Here is a 20175-nt window from a genome sequence, read left to right on the forward strand (position 1 = left end):
CAGCAGTACTGCCTGACAGTGTCAACTCTTTTGCTATCTCTGTCTGTCTTTCTCTCTTTTTGTTTCTCTCTCTTCTGATGCAGGAGCAATAGTCTTTCCCCTCAGATCTTTGCTGCTGACACATGGAGTTGAGGCACAGTGATTCTGCTGCCTCTCTCTCTCTCTCTCTCTCTCTCTCTCTCTCTCTCACACACATATATTGTGCACTCTTTCCACCAGTTCTGCTGGGCACATGGAGTGCTCTCGTTGTCAGACGTGTGCATAAATACACCTATCCAAATACAGATTCTGATTTGCCAGTGTTCCTGTTTTCCCACAAGGAATACAAATAGTCTGTTTGCCAATAGAGAGTTGGTTTATAGTATATTTTACTATAATGATTATTGGCCAACATGAATTTGGGGTGGGGATGGGTGGGGGGGTTGGGTTTTGCCAGTGGATTTGGGAGGTGTGCCCGAAGTGTGAATCCTTATGGGAAAACAACTAACGATTCCTAACACCATGTTCTACACCGGATGCGCGGCACGACAAAATACTATAGAACTTCTGATCTATAATAGAGATTCATTAAATATTGATCAGTCAATAGAACTCATTATAATCAGTAATGATGTTTACACTGAATGCTGGGCAGCATGACAGCACAAATCCCTGACACAAAACTGCTGCCGCGTTCTATTTATGACGCGCTGACACAAATTTCTAATGATTTTCAACAGTCGCTTTGTCGCATCCAGTGTAGACAGTCTTTAGCTGATGCAGCGCGGTGCCACACGACAGTTTCTGCGTCCGGTGTAGACACTGTGTAAGGAGAGATGACTGAGGGCGATGGCGGATGATTTGCAGATCCTCAGTACCATTGACAAATATATAATCTTGTAAAATGTGTGGTAAGTACTGTCACTCTATAGTTATAAACACAGTTTGTGTGATCATGAATCTCGCAAGTGATAGTAAAGCTAAAAAACTATTGTGCATTCACATAGGTGGCGTTTTGAGCATGCAGGCTCTTCATTATGTCGAACACCCTCTTTGAGAATTTTTCCAGTAATGTGCATGCTTTTGTTTTTGTTTTGTTTATGTCCTCCTTAAGCCAGTCTGTCTGTCCTCACAGATCCTTAATTAAAGCAGAGGCAGGATGTGAATCAGAGTTCATATCGTGTGACTTCCTGTAGCGAGTGTGTTTGTGTTGCAGTGTCTGTCTGCATTTTTTGCGTGTGTTTTTGTGTGTGTTTGAGAGAGAGAGAGAGAGAGAGAGAGAGAGAGAGATGAGCCATTCATGTACACTGGGCTGTGGAAAGCCAACAGATGTATAATTTGAGGCAGTCCCAGGGTAAATGAGAGAGATGCACTCGACCTTCCATCTCCCTGAGGGTCTCCGGGGCGAGTTTGTGCTTTAATGTTCTTTCTTAGGCTCTGGACCACAAGGGGTTGGTGTTTCAATACTGAAACCTGACTTCACCTTGGACGTCACTTTAACTGCAGTTGAGGGGAATGGCTGTTTTTTTGTGTGGTTACTTGGGTTAAATGTTTTTAGAAAGTACAAGATCATGGTTGAGCATGTTCAGACAGAAAGTATGTAACTTAATTCAATAATGCTGCTGCAACGATATTGCTGCATCATGTAATGCATGTAAGAAACTTTTTTTTTTTTTGATTTTTGAAGTAGGTGGAATAAAACCCAATTAGACTCATACATGATGACAAAAAAACTTTTACACAGATAATAAAAAATGTTCAGGATGGTTATACAAATGAACTGCCATCTGATATGACAGTTTAAGAATCAATCTAGTTAAAACGTGAATAACAGTTGGGAATGAGTGACAGGGCAAAGCAGCAGCAGCCACAGAGTCACAGGGTGGTGTGATAGCGTGAGGGACGAAAGAGCGAGTGAGAGCGGCTGACGACTCGAACAGAGCCCCTTTGTGCTGCTGCTTTGTGCAGAATGAACATTCAGCAACATGGATGCAAATACCAATCCACATCACTCACATTCACACACAGACCCCCTAACCTATTGTCTGTATGTGATCCAGATGATGGATCTGCTTTTTAAAGGGGCTGTATTATGTTACACTTTTCATATTCCATCTTCTTTCTGATGGTGAATTAAATGGGCTGATTTATGCTACTGTACTTTTATGAAAAATATTAAACAAGCTGATAATTGAGCAACAAATCGGCATATTTAGTGACACTTAAGACTGGCATAGTGGTTGCTGAAAATTCAGCTTTGCCATTACAGGAAGGAACAATTAAATATTAAAGGGTTAGTTGACCCAAAAATGAAAATTATGTCATTAATTTCTTCATCTTCATGTCATTCCAAACCCGTGAGACCTCCGTTCATCTTCGGAACACAGTTTAAGATATTTTAGATTTAGTCCGAGAGCTCTCAGTCCCTCCATTGAAACTGTGTGTACGGTATACGGTCCATGTCCAGAAAGGTAATAAAAACATAATCAAAGTAGTCCATGTGACATCAGAGGGTCAGTTAGAATTTGTTGAAGCATCGTTTTGGTCCAAAAAGGACAAAAATTATGACTTTATTCAGCATTTTTATCTCTTGCGGGTCTGTTGTGAGTGCGTTCATGACGTTGCTGACTAGGGGTGCTCTGATCACGATCGGCCGATCGTTATGCGCATATCGTCAGTAAAGCCGGTTCTCTATTCAGCGGTAAATTCCATCAGGTGCGTGATTTCACATAGAGCAACTGTTACTACATAGAGCCATTGTTAACTGAGAAGCTGCACAAATCCACATTAATTTTCAGTGTTAGTTGCGCATCTTCTCAACGGCTCTATGTAGTAACAGTTGCTCTACGTGAAATCACGCACCTGATGGAATTTACCGCTGATTAGAGAACCAGCTTTACTGACGAGACGCGCATTAACGATCGGCCGATCGTGATCGGAGCACCCCTACTGCTGACGTATGATGCTGCTGACATGTTTTCTGGTGCGCCCAATAACAAAGATAACACGTCAGCAGCGTCATATGCCAGCAGCATCGTGAACGCACTCACAACTGACCCGGAAGAGAAGACAACGCTGAATAAAGTCGTAGTTTCTGCTATTTTTGGACCAAAATGTATTTTCGCTGCTTCAACAAATTCTAACTGACCCTCTGATGTCACATGGACTACTTTGATGATGTTTTTATTACTTTTCTGGACATGGACAGTAGAGCTGCAACTAACGATTATTTTTTCTGCCGACTAATCTAACAATTATTTTTTCGATTAGTCGACTACTATAACGATTATTTTTATTACAATAAATAATTAATCTAATGTTCTTTTTTGATTAGCTAATGAATCCTTTGGATAACTTTACAAAAAAATATAAGTACAACTTATACTATTTCAACCTTTATTCATTTTCAACCAATGTGGTTGAAGTTTTTACAGTATACAAAGAGGCAAAGAAAATTATTTTACTATGGTTAATATGAGTTTACGATAGCGCTTACGAATAAAACCACAATAGCCACAAATTTACAGTTGTCTGAGACGTCATGAAATATTCTTTAGCATCACAAACCATAAAATGTAGTGCTATGGTTCTGCTATGGTTTAGCATGGTTTCCAGAGATCTGGAGCTGATTCTGGGTATATCGTTGGTCTGTGACTGCGAAAACAGGCGCGTCCGCACCACATCAAGTTAAAAACATCTCAACTCTTCAGAATGCCGCAAGCGCACGGCGGTTCATGTGACAACTAACCAATCAGTTTCATCGTTTCCCATAACAACGTTGAAAGCTCAGCTAAGATGAAGGAACTGCTGATCATAGCTGTATATGGATTGCCATTTTGAAATAAATTTAGTAGCAGAGCTACTGCAAGCGATTTTTGGTGCAGCAAATCCATTTATCCTTTGCTGAAATTTCCTTGTCTTCATGGAGAGAGCACGTCATGGTTGCTTAGCAACGGCAGACACCCCAGGGGTGCAACTGCCCAAGTGCTTTGGAAAAAAGGAGAAAGTGGCGCGACTAGCATTTTCCAGGCATTTTTAGGAGTGATATGTGAACGGCCCCTAACGCGTTTTCGAAACCCGAGCCAACACAGACCTACTTTTTATTTTATCCTTACTTCAGCCGCTACGGGTGATCATACCAATAACTTGTAATCTTTACAAGAATATCAGAGTCATGCAATGAGCAAGTCTGCGTTTATTAGATACTTAATATCATCAGATCAGTTTGTACTTTTAGAATCGCCGAATCAGCTGTGGTTGTTCCATCACATCTGCACCAGAGACCTGAACCAGGAAGTTGGTCACCAGATCACACGGTAACCAGTTAAACCATAACACCGGAGAGCGCCAGGTGCTCGTGCATCGCAGTTGTGCTGCCGTGGTACAGCATATCGTTTTTTCAAAGGGAACAAATGGCCATTTTATTTGGCCTCTGTTTGAAGTATTCGCATACTTTTGATAACAGTGGTCTCTGTTTTTGTGATAGAATGCAACTTTCTCCATTCCCAGTATGCCATTACGCAAGATGTAAACAGTGTGAGGCGTCGACGCATTTCACGCACATCGATGACGTAGACGCGTCGTTGCAGCACTAATGGACAGGATACCATACATACATTTTCAATGGAGGGACTGAGAGCTCTCGGACTAAATCTAAAATATCTTAAACTGTGTTGATGAACGGAGGTATTACAGGTTTGGAACGACATGAGGGTGAGTCCTTAATGACATAATTTTCATTTTGGATGAATTAACCCTTTAAAATGTATACAAATAGAAAACGTAAAAAAGTAATGGTAATATTTCACAATATACTGTTTTTACAGTATTTCTGATCAAAAGGATTGTGATATTCTTGGTGTCTGGCTTTATAATTTAAACCATTGTTTGTATTTGTACACAATTCTATCATTCTAGATTCAATTATTTACATTTTCATAACAATGGATTACCATTGCAAATACATTACAATATTATTTTTACCATATTTTATTTTATATAAATTTTTTCTGTCTAGTGTTAAGCTCCCAGCCTATTACATTAGTTAGTAGCTTCGACATTACCAGTGCAAAATGATTTAAGCTGTTGTGGTGCTGCTTAGTTTTTTTTTAGTTTTCAGCTGTATTCACTGTTGGTGTCTCTATGTTGGAGAAAAACAAGGGAAAAGATGTAGGTGTCTTAATGCAAGAATGAAAATGGCTAAAGTTCATCAACCCCGTTCCCAATGACCAGTGTGGCGTGAAGCAAGGTGTGTGTATGTGTGTGTGGGTTTGCTTGCAGGCTTCCTACCATGTGCCGCGTGAATGCTCTGTGTGAGTAAAACCGGTCTCTGTGTGTGCGCGTATACGCCTCTTTGTGTGAGTGTGTGCCTGTGTGTGGCCAGCTTGCTTTGTTGCTTCCTGACCCTGAATCTGTGAGGTTTATATAACTGGGCCGGTCTGTCAGGCAGAGCGTCCAACCAGCACTGTAACCTGACACCTGACCACCTCCTGCTGTATGTCTGCATCTGTGTGCTTGCGAAGTGGCTGTGTGCGGAAGTGGCTTGTACCTTTTTTTTCCTTCACCTAATTCAGCTTAGTAGCCTATGCATGTGCGTTTGTTTCTGTTGTCTGTCACCAGCCAACTCGCCTCGTTTAACCAATCTGACAGCTCTGTTTCTCCTAGAGCACTGATCTAAGGTCAGATTTGAATGACAGGTGACGTCAAGAGAAAAGCCGTCAGGTTCACAGATCTGGGGAGGGACATGAGGGGTTAAAGGTAAACAGGAAGGGATTCTGGTAGCATTTCTATAGATAGGCGGACTTTGGCATGCAGCGGAAGGGGAGGGAGGACAGGAAAGGAAGAGGGAGGACGTCGAGAGAGGGAGGGGTTAGTCGAGCCATTAAAAAAAGCATGTGGGAAGTTTGCCAGGCCAAACTACACAGTAGGTCTCAATCTAAAGCCTTCTTTTACTTTGTTGTTCTCACTTTGCATGTGTTTGTAAGCGTGTGGTGTACGTGCGGAGTTCACTTCAGTCGGAATATTAACACGCTTAGACTTTGGGACTGGTAACTGTGTGAGTTTATGTGTGTGTGTGTGTGTGTCTGTGAGCTAGCCGGCCATTTTCTCAGCTCTTGCGAGGGGGGGGGGGGGGGGGGGGGTTAGAGGAATGTCAGAAGTTCAGGGCGATGACACTGTATGATCTCCAGACGGACATTTTTAACCCTTCACAACCAAACACACAGGACACACAGGGAGCTTAACAGGTGTGGGATGTCGTATTTGTGCTGGGAAATGCTTGTTTCAGCTTTCTAGAGCAGTTGTGTTTGCAGTTTGGAAGAGAAGTGTTTTATTTGGTCACTGTTGGTTTTATTCGTTTTTGGGCTGGAGATGGCCAATGGTTTTTGATTGGCTGGGAGGTTAGGGCTGCTTGTTTCTGATTGGTCAGTAGAGCGACCATCACCATGTTTTTTTTTTTTTTTTTTACAAAAAGAAAATGGATTTTATTTCACAGCCATGTTCTCATTAAAATCACAAAGTGTTATTTCTAGATAGAAATTAATGTTTTCTTAAACACAATAATAATAATCTAAATACTATATTTCCTTTATTCATTTACCCCTTTTTGCTCCATTTCTTTAAATTACTGTCGTGAAATGAAATGTCTTGATACTTCCTTTAGTAGGGCCGTTTGATTAGCGCAGTGTGGTAAATGAAGATGGAATCACAGAATCCAGTCATAAAATTGGATTTTATATATTATAATGTGATATGCCATGGGATTTGGGATATTTAGGATCAATAATAAAAAGCAGGGTTTTACATTTAATCAAATTGCAGTATGAAATAGTGTATATGAATATTAAAGTGTAAAAAAATAGAAATTCTGCTTGTTCTGTGTAAATGAGTGAAGCAGTTTTGTCCACTAAACATACGTAAACATTTGTGGTGCTCATGAGCATTTCATTTATTTAATACAAAATTATTGTTATATTATATACAAACAGAAACCCAAAGGCTTTCATGCCAACCCATCAAAATAAAAGTTTGATTTAACTTGAAGTAATTTTGGCAAACAATATATTACGTGTGGAACAATACAATTTACATCTCAAAGTAATAATGATAATAATAAACTATAGTTTAATATGATCAGTAAATCTCAATTGTGCTGCACAGTTTGTCAAAAACTAAAGGAATTGTTACATTTGAAATATGAAATTGTTAATGTTTTATGCATTCATTTGATTACCACAGTTTTTCATAATAAATTTATAATGAATTAATTTAAACAGACAACAAAGAATATCTGAAAAGAAAAGAAAAGAAAAGAAAAGAAAAGAAAAGAAAAGAGATTGTAAAAATCTTAATACATTTTTAATTGTAAATGTTTTATAAATTGGGGGAGGTCTATATAAAGCATAGTTGTTAATTATGGCTGTCCAGAATTATTTCTCTGGTCACATACAAGAGTGTCAAACTTACTGGTTCCTCCTCTGTATTTGTGTGTGTGTACTTTAATTGGAGAATTTGCATTTTTGTGAATGGTTTTTCAGCCCACTTTTGCTCTAAATAAGGCATAGTTGAGGTTCCCCTCTGTTTTGATTTTTTTCTCTTTCTTGAAATCTATAATCCAGTGCAACTGTCCATCTGTCTATCTATCTATTGCTCTGTCTAATGTTTTGAACACATTTTGAAAGAAATGGTCTGCTATTGTCAGATGCTGATCATAAAATAGTTAAACACAATACGATACATTGGCCTGGCCCATTTAATCTGTCTATCACGGCTTGCAGTTATTTTCTCCTTTTTTTGTGTGTGTGTATATACCTGCAGTGAGCAGTGAATCAGACTGAGGCTGAGGGTTGATGGTAATCGTCTGAGGCAGATTAGGTCAGCCAACAAAACTCTGAACTTGTTCTACCCACAAATGAGCACTGGATTCCAGTGTAAATTATGCTGTGGAAGTCTCTGCATTCTTCTTGATTGGTCATACATTGATTTAATAGTTAGTGTAAACTTAAAGGGATAGTTCATCCAAAAATGAAAATTTTGTCATTAATGACTCACCCTCATGTCGTTCGAAACCCGTAAGACCTCCGTTCATCTTCGGAACACAGTTTAACCCTCTGGAGTCTAAGGGTATTTTTGGGGCCTGGAGAAGTTTTGTCATGCACTGACATTTGTGCTTTTTTCAGTTTCTTCTAAACATCTAAATGGCTAAAGTCTAATCTCACTGTAATCAGCATAAACAGGGCTATAATGATATGTGAGCAGCATGTATGTACATAATTGCGTTTTTGAGAAAAAAAAGTTATGCTTGGTTAGTGAAAAACTAAAAATGTTAAATCACTTGAATAAGGCAATAAAACACATACAGAACATTGGTTCCTGGGACTTTTGAGAACTGGAGCTTGTAGCCTAGAATTTTTCTTTCTAAATTATGTGAAAATCATCTTGTTTACTCATTCACAGAAAACAATATATTGATTTAAATTTTCTAAGACACTTTTTGTTGGTAAAAGTCATATGCGAGTAGGTGTCAACTATCATGAATATCATTGTGATTTACACCTGAGAAGACAAAGGCCCGCATAATGAGCTGCATAATGAGCCTCTCATTCAGCTGTGCCACTGTGAGGGAGGAGTTACAAGAAAGAATGTGAGGACAAAATAAATGTATATAATTTTATGTTTGCAGTCTATTTAGAATACATTTAATTATCCCACAACTTAATTTAATATCCACTTGCGAGTGCAGATAAAGTTTATTAGAAACAATCAAAGCTGACTTTCAAACTGATTTTTTTGCATCATTTTTCCAGTCACATATGAAATATGTCAATATTTCATTTGTTATCTGGCTCTGCTCGGTGTTCATCTTCAGTTCTCTCTTCACAGCAGTTCATATTCCGGGATATTTCTTTTATTTTAACTCAGAGGGTGTGTCAGCCACATTAAAAAAGTTCACAGTTTAAGTCATTTGTGGATTTATGCGTATTGGAGAAGCAAACAGTTTCAAACGATTCAGTTCAATTTGGTGAACTGGTTCAAGAAGAACCGGTTAAATCAAATGATTCATTTACGAACCGGATATCACAACACTTGAACGTGCTCACAACAGACCCGGAAGAGAAGACAATGCTGAATAAAGTTGTAGTTTTTGCTATTTTTGGACCAAAAATTTATTTTCGATGCTTCAACAAATTCTAACTGACCCTCTGATGTCACATGGACTACTTTAATGATTTTTTTTATTACCTTTCTGGACATGGACAGTATACCATACATATGTTTTCAATGGAGGGACAGAAAGCTCTCAGACTAAATCTAAAATATCTTAAACTGTGTTCTGAAGATGAACACAGTTCTTACGGGTTTGGAATGACACGAGGACGAGTCATTAATGACATAATTAAAAATTTTCTGTGAAGTATCCCTTCTAAAAGGTATTGTTTACCCAGATATTTGCATCAGCTGTCAAAACACCAATATTGATTGACCACTAATATGTTATATCAGTTATCATTCATAATGTGTATAAAACTGTAAACTGATATAATATATACTAATATATAAAACTCATTACTTTATTCTTTGACTGGAATATGATATTTTTTGGTTAAATAATTACAGTAGATGTGTTTGCATGTGGCTGTTCTGTCTTTTGAGACTGAATAATGAAGAATGTGTCAGTGTAGGTATCTGTATGGAAAATATGTTTGAGCATACCTGGATCACTGTACCACAATACTGAATGTATATGCTCATTTGTGAGTGTATGTGCTTTGTGTGTGTGTGTGTGTGTGTGTGTGTGTGTGTGTTCTGTATGGGTCATTAATAGCCGTCATGTTTAATAGGTTCAGGAAACCATTGCTACACATCAGGTCTCCCCTCATTAATCTAGTCCTAACTATGGACTCTAAACTCTCTCTCTCTGGTCCTGACAGTGTAATTCTTTTTCCCCTAAGCAGGACACAGATTTTGGGTTGTGGGTTGCTTTTGTTGAGGAACTGTTAAACATACAGAAGATGTACGTTATCAATAGGAAAAGGACCTGACTTTTGTAAATTTTTCTCGACTGTGTGAAAGCTTCCTTCATGATGTTGGGGTTTCGTGAGTATTTGTTAGGATGTTGCTATTAATGCCAAAGTGTTTGGAGTATTTTTAGCATGTGGCTATATGGGTTTAAGGGAACTAAAACCCCATTTGAAATCAGACTGAATACAATGATTGGCCAAACATTGTATGGTCCTGAGACTCATGCAGAAGGTAGAAAACTTAAATTATTGATTTCTATAAGTATGTGAAGAGACTTTCAACCAGTATAAGAAAAATGTTTCTGGAAAAAAAATGTAAATAGCTGTAATTAGTGGTGCTGATGGAGAGAATGTAACATTCAAAAGTCTAGTTACACTTTTGGGCTGTTTGATTGACTTAATTTGATTTTTAAGTTTGGCTTTGAAGTATTATCTAATGATATTTGGGAGAAAACGAATATCCCTAGTTTGAGGTCAATGCATATTGGTCCAATTTAAAAAACACACCACACTCAAGTCCATGATATTTTGGTAGTTAGATGTTACTTTGAAGATCCTTTCCATATACAACTGTTCAAAAGTTTTTTTTTTTTTTTTTTTTTTTTTTTTTTATGAAAAACATGAAACTGAAGTCTATTTAGAATAAATTGATTTATTTTGAACTCTATTTCCATGAAAGAATCCCGAACAATAATGTGTTGTGTTTTCCACAAAATTATTTAGCTGCACAGCTGTTTTCAGCATTGATAATAATATTAATTTGTTTCTTAAGCATCAAATGAGCATATTTGATTTCTGAAGGATAATGTGAAGACTGGAAAAGTGGCGACTGAAAAATCAGCTTTGCCAGCAAAGGAATAAATTATATTTTAAAATCTATTAAAATAGAAAACAGTTCTCCTAAATTGTAAAAAAAAAAATTCACAATATTGCTCTATTTTTGAACAAAAAAAAATAAAATCGTATTCTTTTGAATGGTAGTGTAAGTCTTTTGTTGTTGTTTTTTCAACATTTTATCATTTTTTAAGCAAGAAAATTACTAAGCTTGCCTAAGCAAGCACTACTAGTTAGTGGTTGAGCGATATTTGTTTTTTGACAGCCAATACTGATACCAATATCATGGAAAGCAGGGGGGTCGATAGCTGATATAAAGCAAAGCCAATATGATTTTTCTTAAATTATTATTATTCATATTTAAGAAATTTGAAATAATTTGACAATGGATTAAAACAATTAATGTGTAAACGAAACATGCTTATACTTTAGATGACAAGGACTCAGTATTCTGGGTTTGTGTGCACTGGGAATCAGGGTAACCCTCATTTTACATACAGCACAAAGTGAAAATGACATGAATATGAAAGTGGACAAATGCATAAAGCACAGTATAATCTGAAATCACGAGTCTATAGTTTAAAGCATTTCGTTCACACGGACTGACCATCATGCAGAGAAAACGTGAAAGCTTTGTGAAATTAAGTGTTCATTCATTAGTCCCTCTCAGCGCAGTCAAAATAAAAGTCCTGCCTCAAACACATCCGATATTATAAAAAAAAAAAAAGATATATCAGCCGATATATCGGTCGACCACTACTACTACTAACAAGCTGCTTTTTCAGTTGTCATGAGAATTTAAATCAGTCAGGACAGGAGTGATGCATCTGTAAGTACAGCTGCTTTTTTTCATTTGAAAATTTGTCTTAGAGCTGTAGGAAAAAAAAAAAAAAAAAAATATATATATATTTTTGATCACCATAATATATTTGTGTTGTTTTGAAGGGAAATCAGCAGATTTCCTTGAAATGGATTTAAAGCTGAGAGCAGAGAGAACTGCACTTTTATTAGGATCTAAGATGTAATTGATTTATACAGAATGTTTAATAAAAACACATGGAAGGAGCTGTATACAGCCTTCTGCATGCACTGATAAGATGATGACATTTTAGTCTTTGTGACTGCTTGGGTATCTGAAATAGTTACAGGCAAGGGCATTGGTCATATTCCATGAGACTGTAGCTCCTTCCTTGTTGAAAGGAGCACAATTTGTCATGATTGCACTACGATCAGTAAGTTCATATTCACTTTAGTGTATTTCTTCCACATTGGCTTAAGCATTCCCCAAACTTAAAGGCTTGGAATATCCTTGAAAATATCCTCCTAATATAGGAGGTCTGAAGGTGGGCAGCTTTGTGAATTAGCTACACAGATGGAGAACTGAAGGAATAGAGATCTTTCTCTCCCTCTCTCTTTCTCTGCAGAGCTGAACTCCTCCCAATGTTTTGGTACTGCTATTTCATTTTATTTACATATTAACCGTTTGGTTGCCATGGTGTAGAGGTGGTTTGTGTCATGTGAATTCCAGAGCATGTGCATATTTCTCTTTTCGCCCCTTGCAGCATACAAGCACACTCTTTTCTTTGCTTTCTATTCCACTCACACGTTTGTCATCTTAGGTTATTCTGTCTTTAAGGCATGTTCATGTACATAAGCATAAGTTGCACAGAAAGTTAACGAAATACCAAACATTGTTACTATATGCATCCTTGTCAGAAACCTTTTAGGAATGTAGAAATGACATTTTGACATTACCACATCCTCTTCGCAACTTACAAGTTTATTTAAAATTGTGTGTGGGTGTGTATGTGTGTGTGTGTGTGTGGGTGGGTGGCAGGACTGTTGTTATAGCCTGAATCATTCAAAATGGCACTATTTAAGATGTGAAATATACACATATATATTTTTTTGTATATTTATTTATTAAGATTATTTTGAAGTCTTATATATATTATTTATTTGATTTTTTTATTATTATATTATTTTTATTATATACATTTTTGCATGCAAGTAGAGGTAGGGCATATCATCATAAGAGGTAGGCCTGTTTATCAAGGTCTTGTTTTTGAGTTGTTTCCACCAGTCCAGACTTCAAGGCCTTGTTATCGCTCTCTTTTCTCTCTGTCTCTGTTTTGTTATCTCTCTTTCTCTCTGCGTGTCACACAAAGCCTGTTTCTACTGCTAAAAACATTTTATTGTTGCTAGCACTGGCAGAAGAGAAACATGCACATGCATGAACAGAAACAGCAACACTACAGTATGTGCCATCTAGTGAGAAGGAGTGTTTTAGATGACTTTCAGATCTCATGTTTTGTCTTGTCTTAATTTAACCTTGCAGAAGTCAATCTAACTATAGTCTGAAGGCTTGGCCTAGTCACAGCTAATCACGCTGCTACTAGCTACATAAGACGCTTAAGCGAAGATGACCAACTTTTGGGCATGATTTCAGATTGGAATAGTGACAAAACCCATGTGGTTTTATGCCTGACATATTATTTGGGGTGTCTTTTTAATACACTTTTTTACCTCCTATGTATCTGCTTTTCACAGTGCAGACATTTGCTTTCATTTTTTGCTGTGTATGTGTGTGTGGGCACAAGTGGTTTGTTGCAGTGCACATGCAAGTTGCACATGGCCAATGTGTCACACTTTGGGAAAGTCAGGGCACGACCTCGTTTCCACTTGAGGATCTGTTGTCACTTCCTGTGAGTCAATCCGGCAGCACATGAACACATGCCACCTGCCCCATCTTCTGTATATGTGTGTGCGATTGCATAGATGATGATTGAATTGCTGACATGATTGTGACATATTTACAATTTTAATTGTGATTTGTTTCACTTCTTTGTGCCAAAACAAAGTTGTTTTAGCACAGATTAGCTGTTGAATATATGTGTAGGTGTATGAACGTCCTTAAACTCTTGAGCGTTTTGTGCCTGGTTAGATTCAGCAAGTAGAGAAATTCAGTATTTTGGGGGTTAAATTGTGAAAGTTAAAGTAATAACAGCTAGCACCCTCTGCTGGACCTCCTGTTTCACAATGAGCTAAAGAGAGAGAGAGAGAGAGAGAGAGAGAGAGAGAGAGAGAGAGAATGAACGAGCAAGGGAGAGAGAGAAAAACGAGTCTGGATTTTAACGACATCTCTAATATTCATGCTGATGCGTTTTTGCTGCTTTGTGCTTTCATTTCTCTCCGCTTCGTCCACATCTCCTGCTCACCGCACACACCTCAGCCTGAGAGAGCGGAGGGGAACGAGGGAAAAGGAAGGGAAAAAAACAAGTGAAAATAAGGAAAACAAGCTACAGAGCCTCCAACTGAGCCAGTACAAAAAACCTTTTGTGTTAGCAATCCTACCTTCGTCTGGGATGTGAAAGGAGGAAGAGGAACGAGAAGTCTTGCCGGTCTATGCGCGTGTGTGTGTACACAGGAAAGGGCGAGAAAACGACAGCTGGGAGAGATCGGGCACAGTTGTTCTCGGACGGACAGTCGGAGGGAATCGATAAGAAAGGGAGAGCGAGAGAGGGAGGGAAAAGAATAGACCGAGTTCAGCGGAGTCCAGCAGAATGCGAGAATCCCGCACCAGTGTGGCTGCTTCATCTGTCTCTTCCTCATTCCCTTGTTTTCCTTGAAGTGTGGCTCCATGCAGCCCGGACAGGGAAGGAGGAGGAGGTGAACAGGGCTTCTTCAGCCACGGACCTGCCAGGGGAGGGAGGGAGAGAGAGAGAGAGAGAGAGAGAGAGAGAGAGAAACGGTGAAAGGGCAAGGCTTTTGTTGGCGGTTGGAGAGAGGGAAGAGGGGGAAGAAGAAAAGAAAAAACATGTCTACGGTGAACAGGCCGAGAGGACGGGTGAGTGAGAGAGTGAGCGAGCAAGCGAGTGAGTGAGTGTGTGTGTTTGTGTGTGGGGGGTGGAGAGAGGTGGAGGAGGAGGAGGAGGGGGGTGGGGGAGGGGCAGCAAAAACTGAACAGCTACAGGCTCATGCGGCAGGCTACACAATTGCCGCCATCTTGTGCTAACTGCTTCTCTCCATTTCTTATTATTTTGTTTGTGTGCTAACAGGGAATGCTATGTTAGCTAGCTTTTATCACTCATTCTTTTCTGGCTCTGTCTGTGCTGCTTCCTGTTTCGTTTTCATCTGTTTTCATTCAGCGGGGCGCTGTAGGATGTGCCACATGTGTGCATCAGGCATTGTGTGGCAGTGCCGCCTGCACGTTTCTGCTTCAACAACGTTTCATTATAAGCAGAGACGGTGATGTCCTGAGAGAGGAGAGAGATTGAAACCGCTGCGATGCTGGCAGGCTGTAATTTCAGTTATTTATAGACAAATGTGTCATAGATGTAGTGCTCACGGCTTGCTGCATTTCCCCCTCGCTCACGTCATGTTCTCTCGATTACTCATTTTCTCATATATACTCTCCCGCCTTCCCCCTATAGCTTTCCACCATCTCTCCATTCCTGCTGATTTCCCCCTTCGTGCCTCAAATGGATCAGTGTGAATATTTCACAAGAGTTCTGCTCTCTGGCTCGTGTTTAGCCACCAAATGAGTTAGTGTTTGTAACCCACTCGCTTCTCTCTTTATTCCACTCTTTCCAGATAATTCCCTTTATTTAGCCATCAGGAAAGCACATACTGAGTGTTCTTGTTTTATGTCTGTATAGCTTTATTGGCATGACTGGAACCTAATAAAATAAAAGATAAGATCTCTTCCTTTATGGGTCCAAACTCTCCAAGTGAGTTCAAACTTTCCAAGTGAGAAAGAAAGCGAGAAATGGAGGGAAAAGGGAAATTGTATGTCAGTGAAACAGGCATGAATAATAAAGCTGACATGTCCAGGCCTGCTATATGACTATATGTGCTGTGAATTATACGTGACTGTCTTTTTATTTCATGGGGTGAGGGGTGGATAATGTGAATAGACGGGCTCTCAAGTTGAAGATTGTGTCTCCTGACCTTTGACCTGTGTGTGATGTCATTCTGATGAACTGTGACTTATTAACACCCCTATTGATATTTATGTTTAAGTAAATATAATGATACCTTATGTTTACTTTAGATCTTTTAACTAGTAATATATCTTTGTATATGTGTGTGTGTGTGTGCGTGTGCGTGTGCGCGCGCGCGTGTGCGTGTGTGTGTGTGTGCAAGCCTATGCAGTCGTCCAAACCATTTTTTTTTTACTTCCCTTATAGCTGGTTGGGCACATGAATAGAGAGCAGTGAATATTATGAAACCCAGGCATTAGGAACATTGATGATTCAGCAGTTCAAAGATTGAGGATTTCCCATGTTGTCATCCTGTATGTGTGGGTGGGCTCAGGCTAACCATGCTGCACTGCTTGAACTTCAAGCAGATGAGATGGGATCTCTGAGAATTTGTATCTTGGACCTCCTCTTACGTTTAGTCTGCTGGCAAGGTCATTGAGTAACTAGTGTACTTATTAAATTCCCAAATAGTATTGAGCTGGGTAAAGAATGGCCCTTAACACTTGATCTGTATTTGAGCTCATGTAAGCACAAGTGTCTCTACTTCCTGACAGGCCTCACTGAAAAAGGTGTCGTGAGAAATCACACCTGTCTCAGTAAGAGCTCTGTAACTGTAAAGAATCAGGGGAGTAAGATGTTTAAGACAATCAGCAAACTAGACAATTAGAAATGTTATGTGCCACTCAGTTTTTCCCCCCATTTCAAATATATGAACTAACTGACCCTGAAAAAAAAAAAATTGTGCAAAGATCAATTTAAGTGGTTCCAGAAAGCATTTATGTTTGTACAAAACACAATCTCTGGTCTCTTTTGTTCCACTTTAATTAAAATCATTCTCGGTGAATACAGTGATTTCATATTAGCTATTTGCTATTCGAACTTCTCGGACCATTTAGTCTGCCTAAACACAGCCCCTTTTTTACAATCGATTGCAAGCTTGTGTTCCTGTATCCAGTCAACAAAACCAATTAATAAAAGCAACACAATGCAAAATCTGCTTGTAAAATCAGTCTCTACTTTCTTTACATCATTTGCTTTAACATCTATCCGTTTACAATGTTGTCTTTTTGGCTTGTTTGTTTTTGTTTTCGAGCCAAGTTCAGGTTCACTCTGATAACAACAGATATTAGGCATTGTTTCTTTTTAAACCAGACATAATGTGCACTGCAAAAGCAAAGCTAATAAGCGACCCACGGTAGATGAGCAAAATTAGCCGCTATTGTGTGAAAAACTACCAGCATTTGGCTGGTGGCAGCTGTTAATTTCATACACCGCCTGGGAATGAATTTGCACATTCTGGTTTGTTGGCATCTTGTCGGTTTGTTGGAGGTCTGTGTTTTAGAGCGAGGATATTGCGCTTGCTCGAAGTTAGTAAAATGGTGGAAAAGTTAGCAAAACATCTTAAATTGCTGACAGGACCTTAGTAATCTTTTGTGCAGAGTCGCTGTTTCACTGTACTGGCTTTGTCCCCCTTAATAAGAAACCTATTCAAGAATTGACATCAGCTTGAGTCTAAGTTTTCTAGGTCATGACTAGAGGAGGAATGTTATGGCTGTTGATTTCAGCTCATCGTTCTGTTTCTTGTCCAATAGTTCTCTAACATTGACCGTCAGACTAGTCTACATGGCGTCATGGTATCTTAGCAGTGTTTTGTTCGTCAAGGGTTAAACATATGAAATTACGTGATTCTGAAATAGAATCCTATCTATGGGCTTCCTGTACAGTCAAGCCTACTAATTCTAGATGAGTCCAGCCCTATGGAGGACATTGATATCTTGTTTGGGTGGTAATATCTTTCTTTTCTTTTTCTCACAGCCTCCTAAGAACACTAATGGTCCCAACAGCCAGCCGCGGGTACTCAGCCCACCAGTGAAGAGCAGTTCTTCTTCCTCTTCATCGTCCTCATACATATCGGTGTCAGAAAAGCGGGTGCAGAAGCGGCTGCAACAGCAGATGGAGTCGTCCCTTTCCGAAGATAAACAGCAGAAGGCCAATCGAATCATCTCTGAGGCCATCACCAAAGCACGAGAGAGGGGAGAGAAAAATATTCCACGCATCATGAGTCCCGACAGCTTCCCGTCTTCGTCGTCGCAGCACCGCAGACACAAGGCTGGTTCCTCCAAGTCCAGAGGCAAGGATAAAAGCTCCAAGAAGGCCCGGATTGTGATGTCATCCAAGCCCAAGCAAAAGGCTCAAATTGGGTAAGACCGCTGTAAACATTCTCCCCAAGCTAAAAGATGAGTGACATGCTATTTGTTTGTTTTTTTTTGGTCTGAAAGTGGGAGTACAGCTTTTTCTGTCCTGATCTGTGATGACTTCTGTTCATTCAAGTACATCTCTGTAACTTCACCTGCGTGTTGTTAGCCATGCAGCTAATCAGGGCAAAGTAAAGAGGTCTTACTGCTTACAGATGTGGTCTTAACACGTGTTTGTGTGTTAAGTCTAAATAGGATGAGAATTGAGTTCTCGTAGAGATGCAGAGCGTGAGGAGCATTAACTGTCATGTAAAATGCTACTTCAGGCTAACAGCATTTAATTAAGCAATCAGGAATAAGAGACTGCAGCATTGTGAATACAGTCAAGAATAAAGGCCGTTGTTAGGCATAAAGTTTCCCATTTTTAAGAGCATCTGTGAACATTCAGCCAAAGCAGAAATGCCTGAACTTGTAACTATGAAGAGCCCAAAAGTATTGAGAATATATTTCAATGCACAATATTGTATGTCAACCATTTCTTTTCCATTAATTCCCATTTTGACCTATGTGAAACTAGAGCAAATTCACCTCGGGCTAGTAAATAAACATGCAAATGTTGAGAGTTTATGTGCATATTAAGCATTTCCTGTCAGTGCAACTTTTGCCAGAATATCTTTATGTGGGATATTGGAGCACTACAAAGATGGAAAGCACAGCAAAATGCTCTGTAAAACTGTGCCTCCGTTGAGTAAACATTTTAGTCTAACAAAGGTGTCGGCGTTTCTTTAGATGTTTTCAGATACATTTCATTCAACATCATGCTGATGATTCTGTCCTCAGCTGTTAGGAAGTCTAGAAGTGTGCTCAGAGCATGCAGGGAGAGTTCACTTTTTAACCAGTTACACAACTTTCTAGCAAACCTTTTTGAACCAAGGACTCCTTTTAATAACCCCACACTGTTTGCGGATATGAGAAACACTGCCCTAGCAGTTTTCTGTAGAAATGTTGCAGATTTGCGTAATCATTTTGAGTAATGATATGTTGAGTTAATGTCATTTTTGTTTTTGGTTTTTCCATTATCTGAAAAGTATTAATTGAAAGTGATTATTTTCGCAATAAAGATTGGTAGACGTGTTTTTTGGACCGCTGATACCCCTTAAGGCCTTCTGGGTTTCCCTGGACCCCAGTTTGAAAATCCCTGATCTGAAAATTGGATCAAAAATAAGCAGCCTTTTTTTGTAGCCCACAAACATGGCAAAGTAACAAACAAACACTGAACATACAGTAATGTGGTGTTCTCCCATTTTTGTTGTGGTTAATGATTCCTATACCAAATGTTACATGTACCTCCAGTGTAACACAGCAAGTGCTCACACAGACAGAGCCAGTTCTGGTGAATGTGAATAGATCAGAACTCTCATCCAAACATGCAGAGCTTTATGACATCATGCTGTCATCTGATCTGTATTAATGGAGGACTGAATGAAAGAACATGACTTGAGATTTCTGGGTCATGTGCATCATGTGAAGGGCTCTGCAAACTTTGTGCCGCCAAATATTGTCTCCAGCTGTACAGTTCAATCCAGATGCAGCTGTGTTCTTAAAAAGGCTGCGTGCTCTCTCATGGCCCGATGGTGCGATTACAAAGCTGGCATGAATGTGTTTAACGTTTCCGCTGTGCTTGTAAAAGCAGTCTGTTGAATATCTTCAGTGACTTGTTCATCGTGCTTTATGGATTAGCAGTCTGACTGAACCAAATTCTTCAGCAGTAAAGGCAAGACAAACAGGACATGTGTATGTTATGCCTCAGTGCCTCACTGGATGATTTCTTTTCTTGTTTAACACGCAGTTTCTTGGCTCATTCACCTCTGTTGTATAGATTGCCATTTTTACCACATCTAGCAGAAGGAAGCATATGTTGATGGCTTTTAAATGCTGGTTTGCAGATACTTCAGAATGAAAGGGACATGTTTGCATATTGACATGGGAATAGGCTAAGTGGTCTCTTTCTCCCTGTAAAGTACTGCAAGTTACCTGTCTGGTTTGGCAAGCTTTTATTGAGCGTGTTTTAGTTTGTAAGTGTTGTCAACTGAATCTTGTCACCTAGCATCCCTCTGATGACATTCTAATGTGCTACGGTGTTGCTGGTCTGCTATAAGAGGCTGG

At 39.2% G+C, this 20175-nt stretch overlaps 1 protein-coding gene across 10 annotated transcripts in view; it reads left to right on the forward strand.

Moving 5' to 3' along the window:
• The window catches only part of LOC113051410 (chromodomain-helicase-DNA-binding protein 9), a 60553-nt gene that overhangs the window by 9590 nt on the left and 30788 nt on the right, over window positions 1–20175 (forward strand). For 9 of the 10 annotated variants that reach the window (XM_026215138.1, XM_026215134.1, XM_026215141.1 and 6 more), the window contains one exon: window positions 17630–18015. In XM_026215138.1, coding sequence (XP_026070923.1) covers window positions 17630–18015 — 386 coding nt within the window. Of the gene's footprint in view, window positions 1–14063; window positions 14680–17629; window positions 18016–20175 lie in introns of those variants that run through there. The other variant, XM_026215144.1, reaches the window with a different exon arrangement.

This window comes from Carassius auratus, chromosome 32, assembly GCF_003368295.1.
Source record: "Carassius auratus strain Wakin chromosome 32, ASM336829v1, whole genome shotgun sequence".
Taxonomy (NCBI): domain Eukaryota; kingdom Metazoa; phylum Chordata; class Actinopteri; order Cypriniformes; family Cyprinidae; genus Carassius; species Carassius auratus.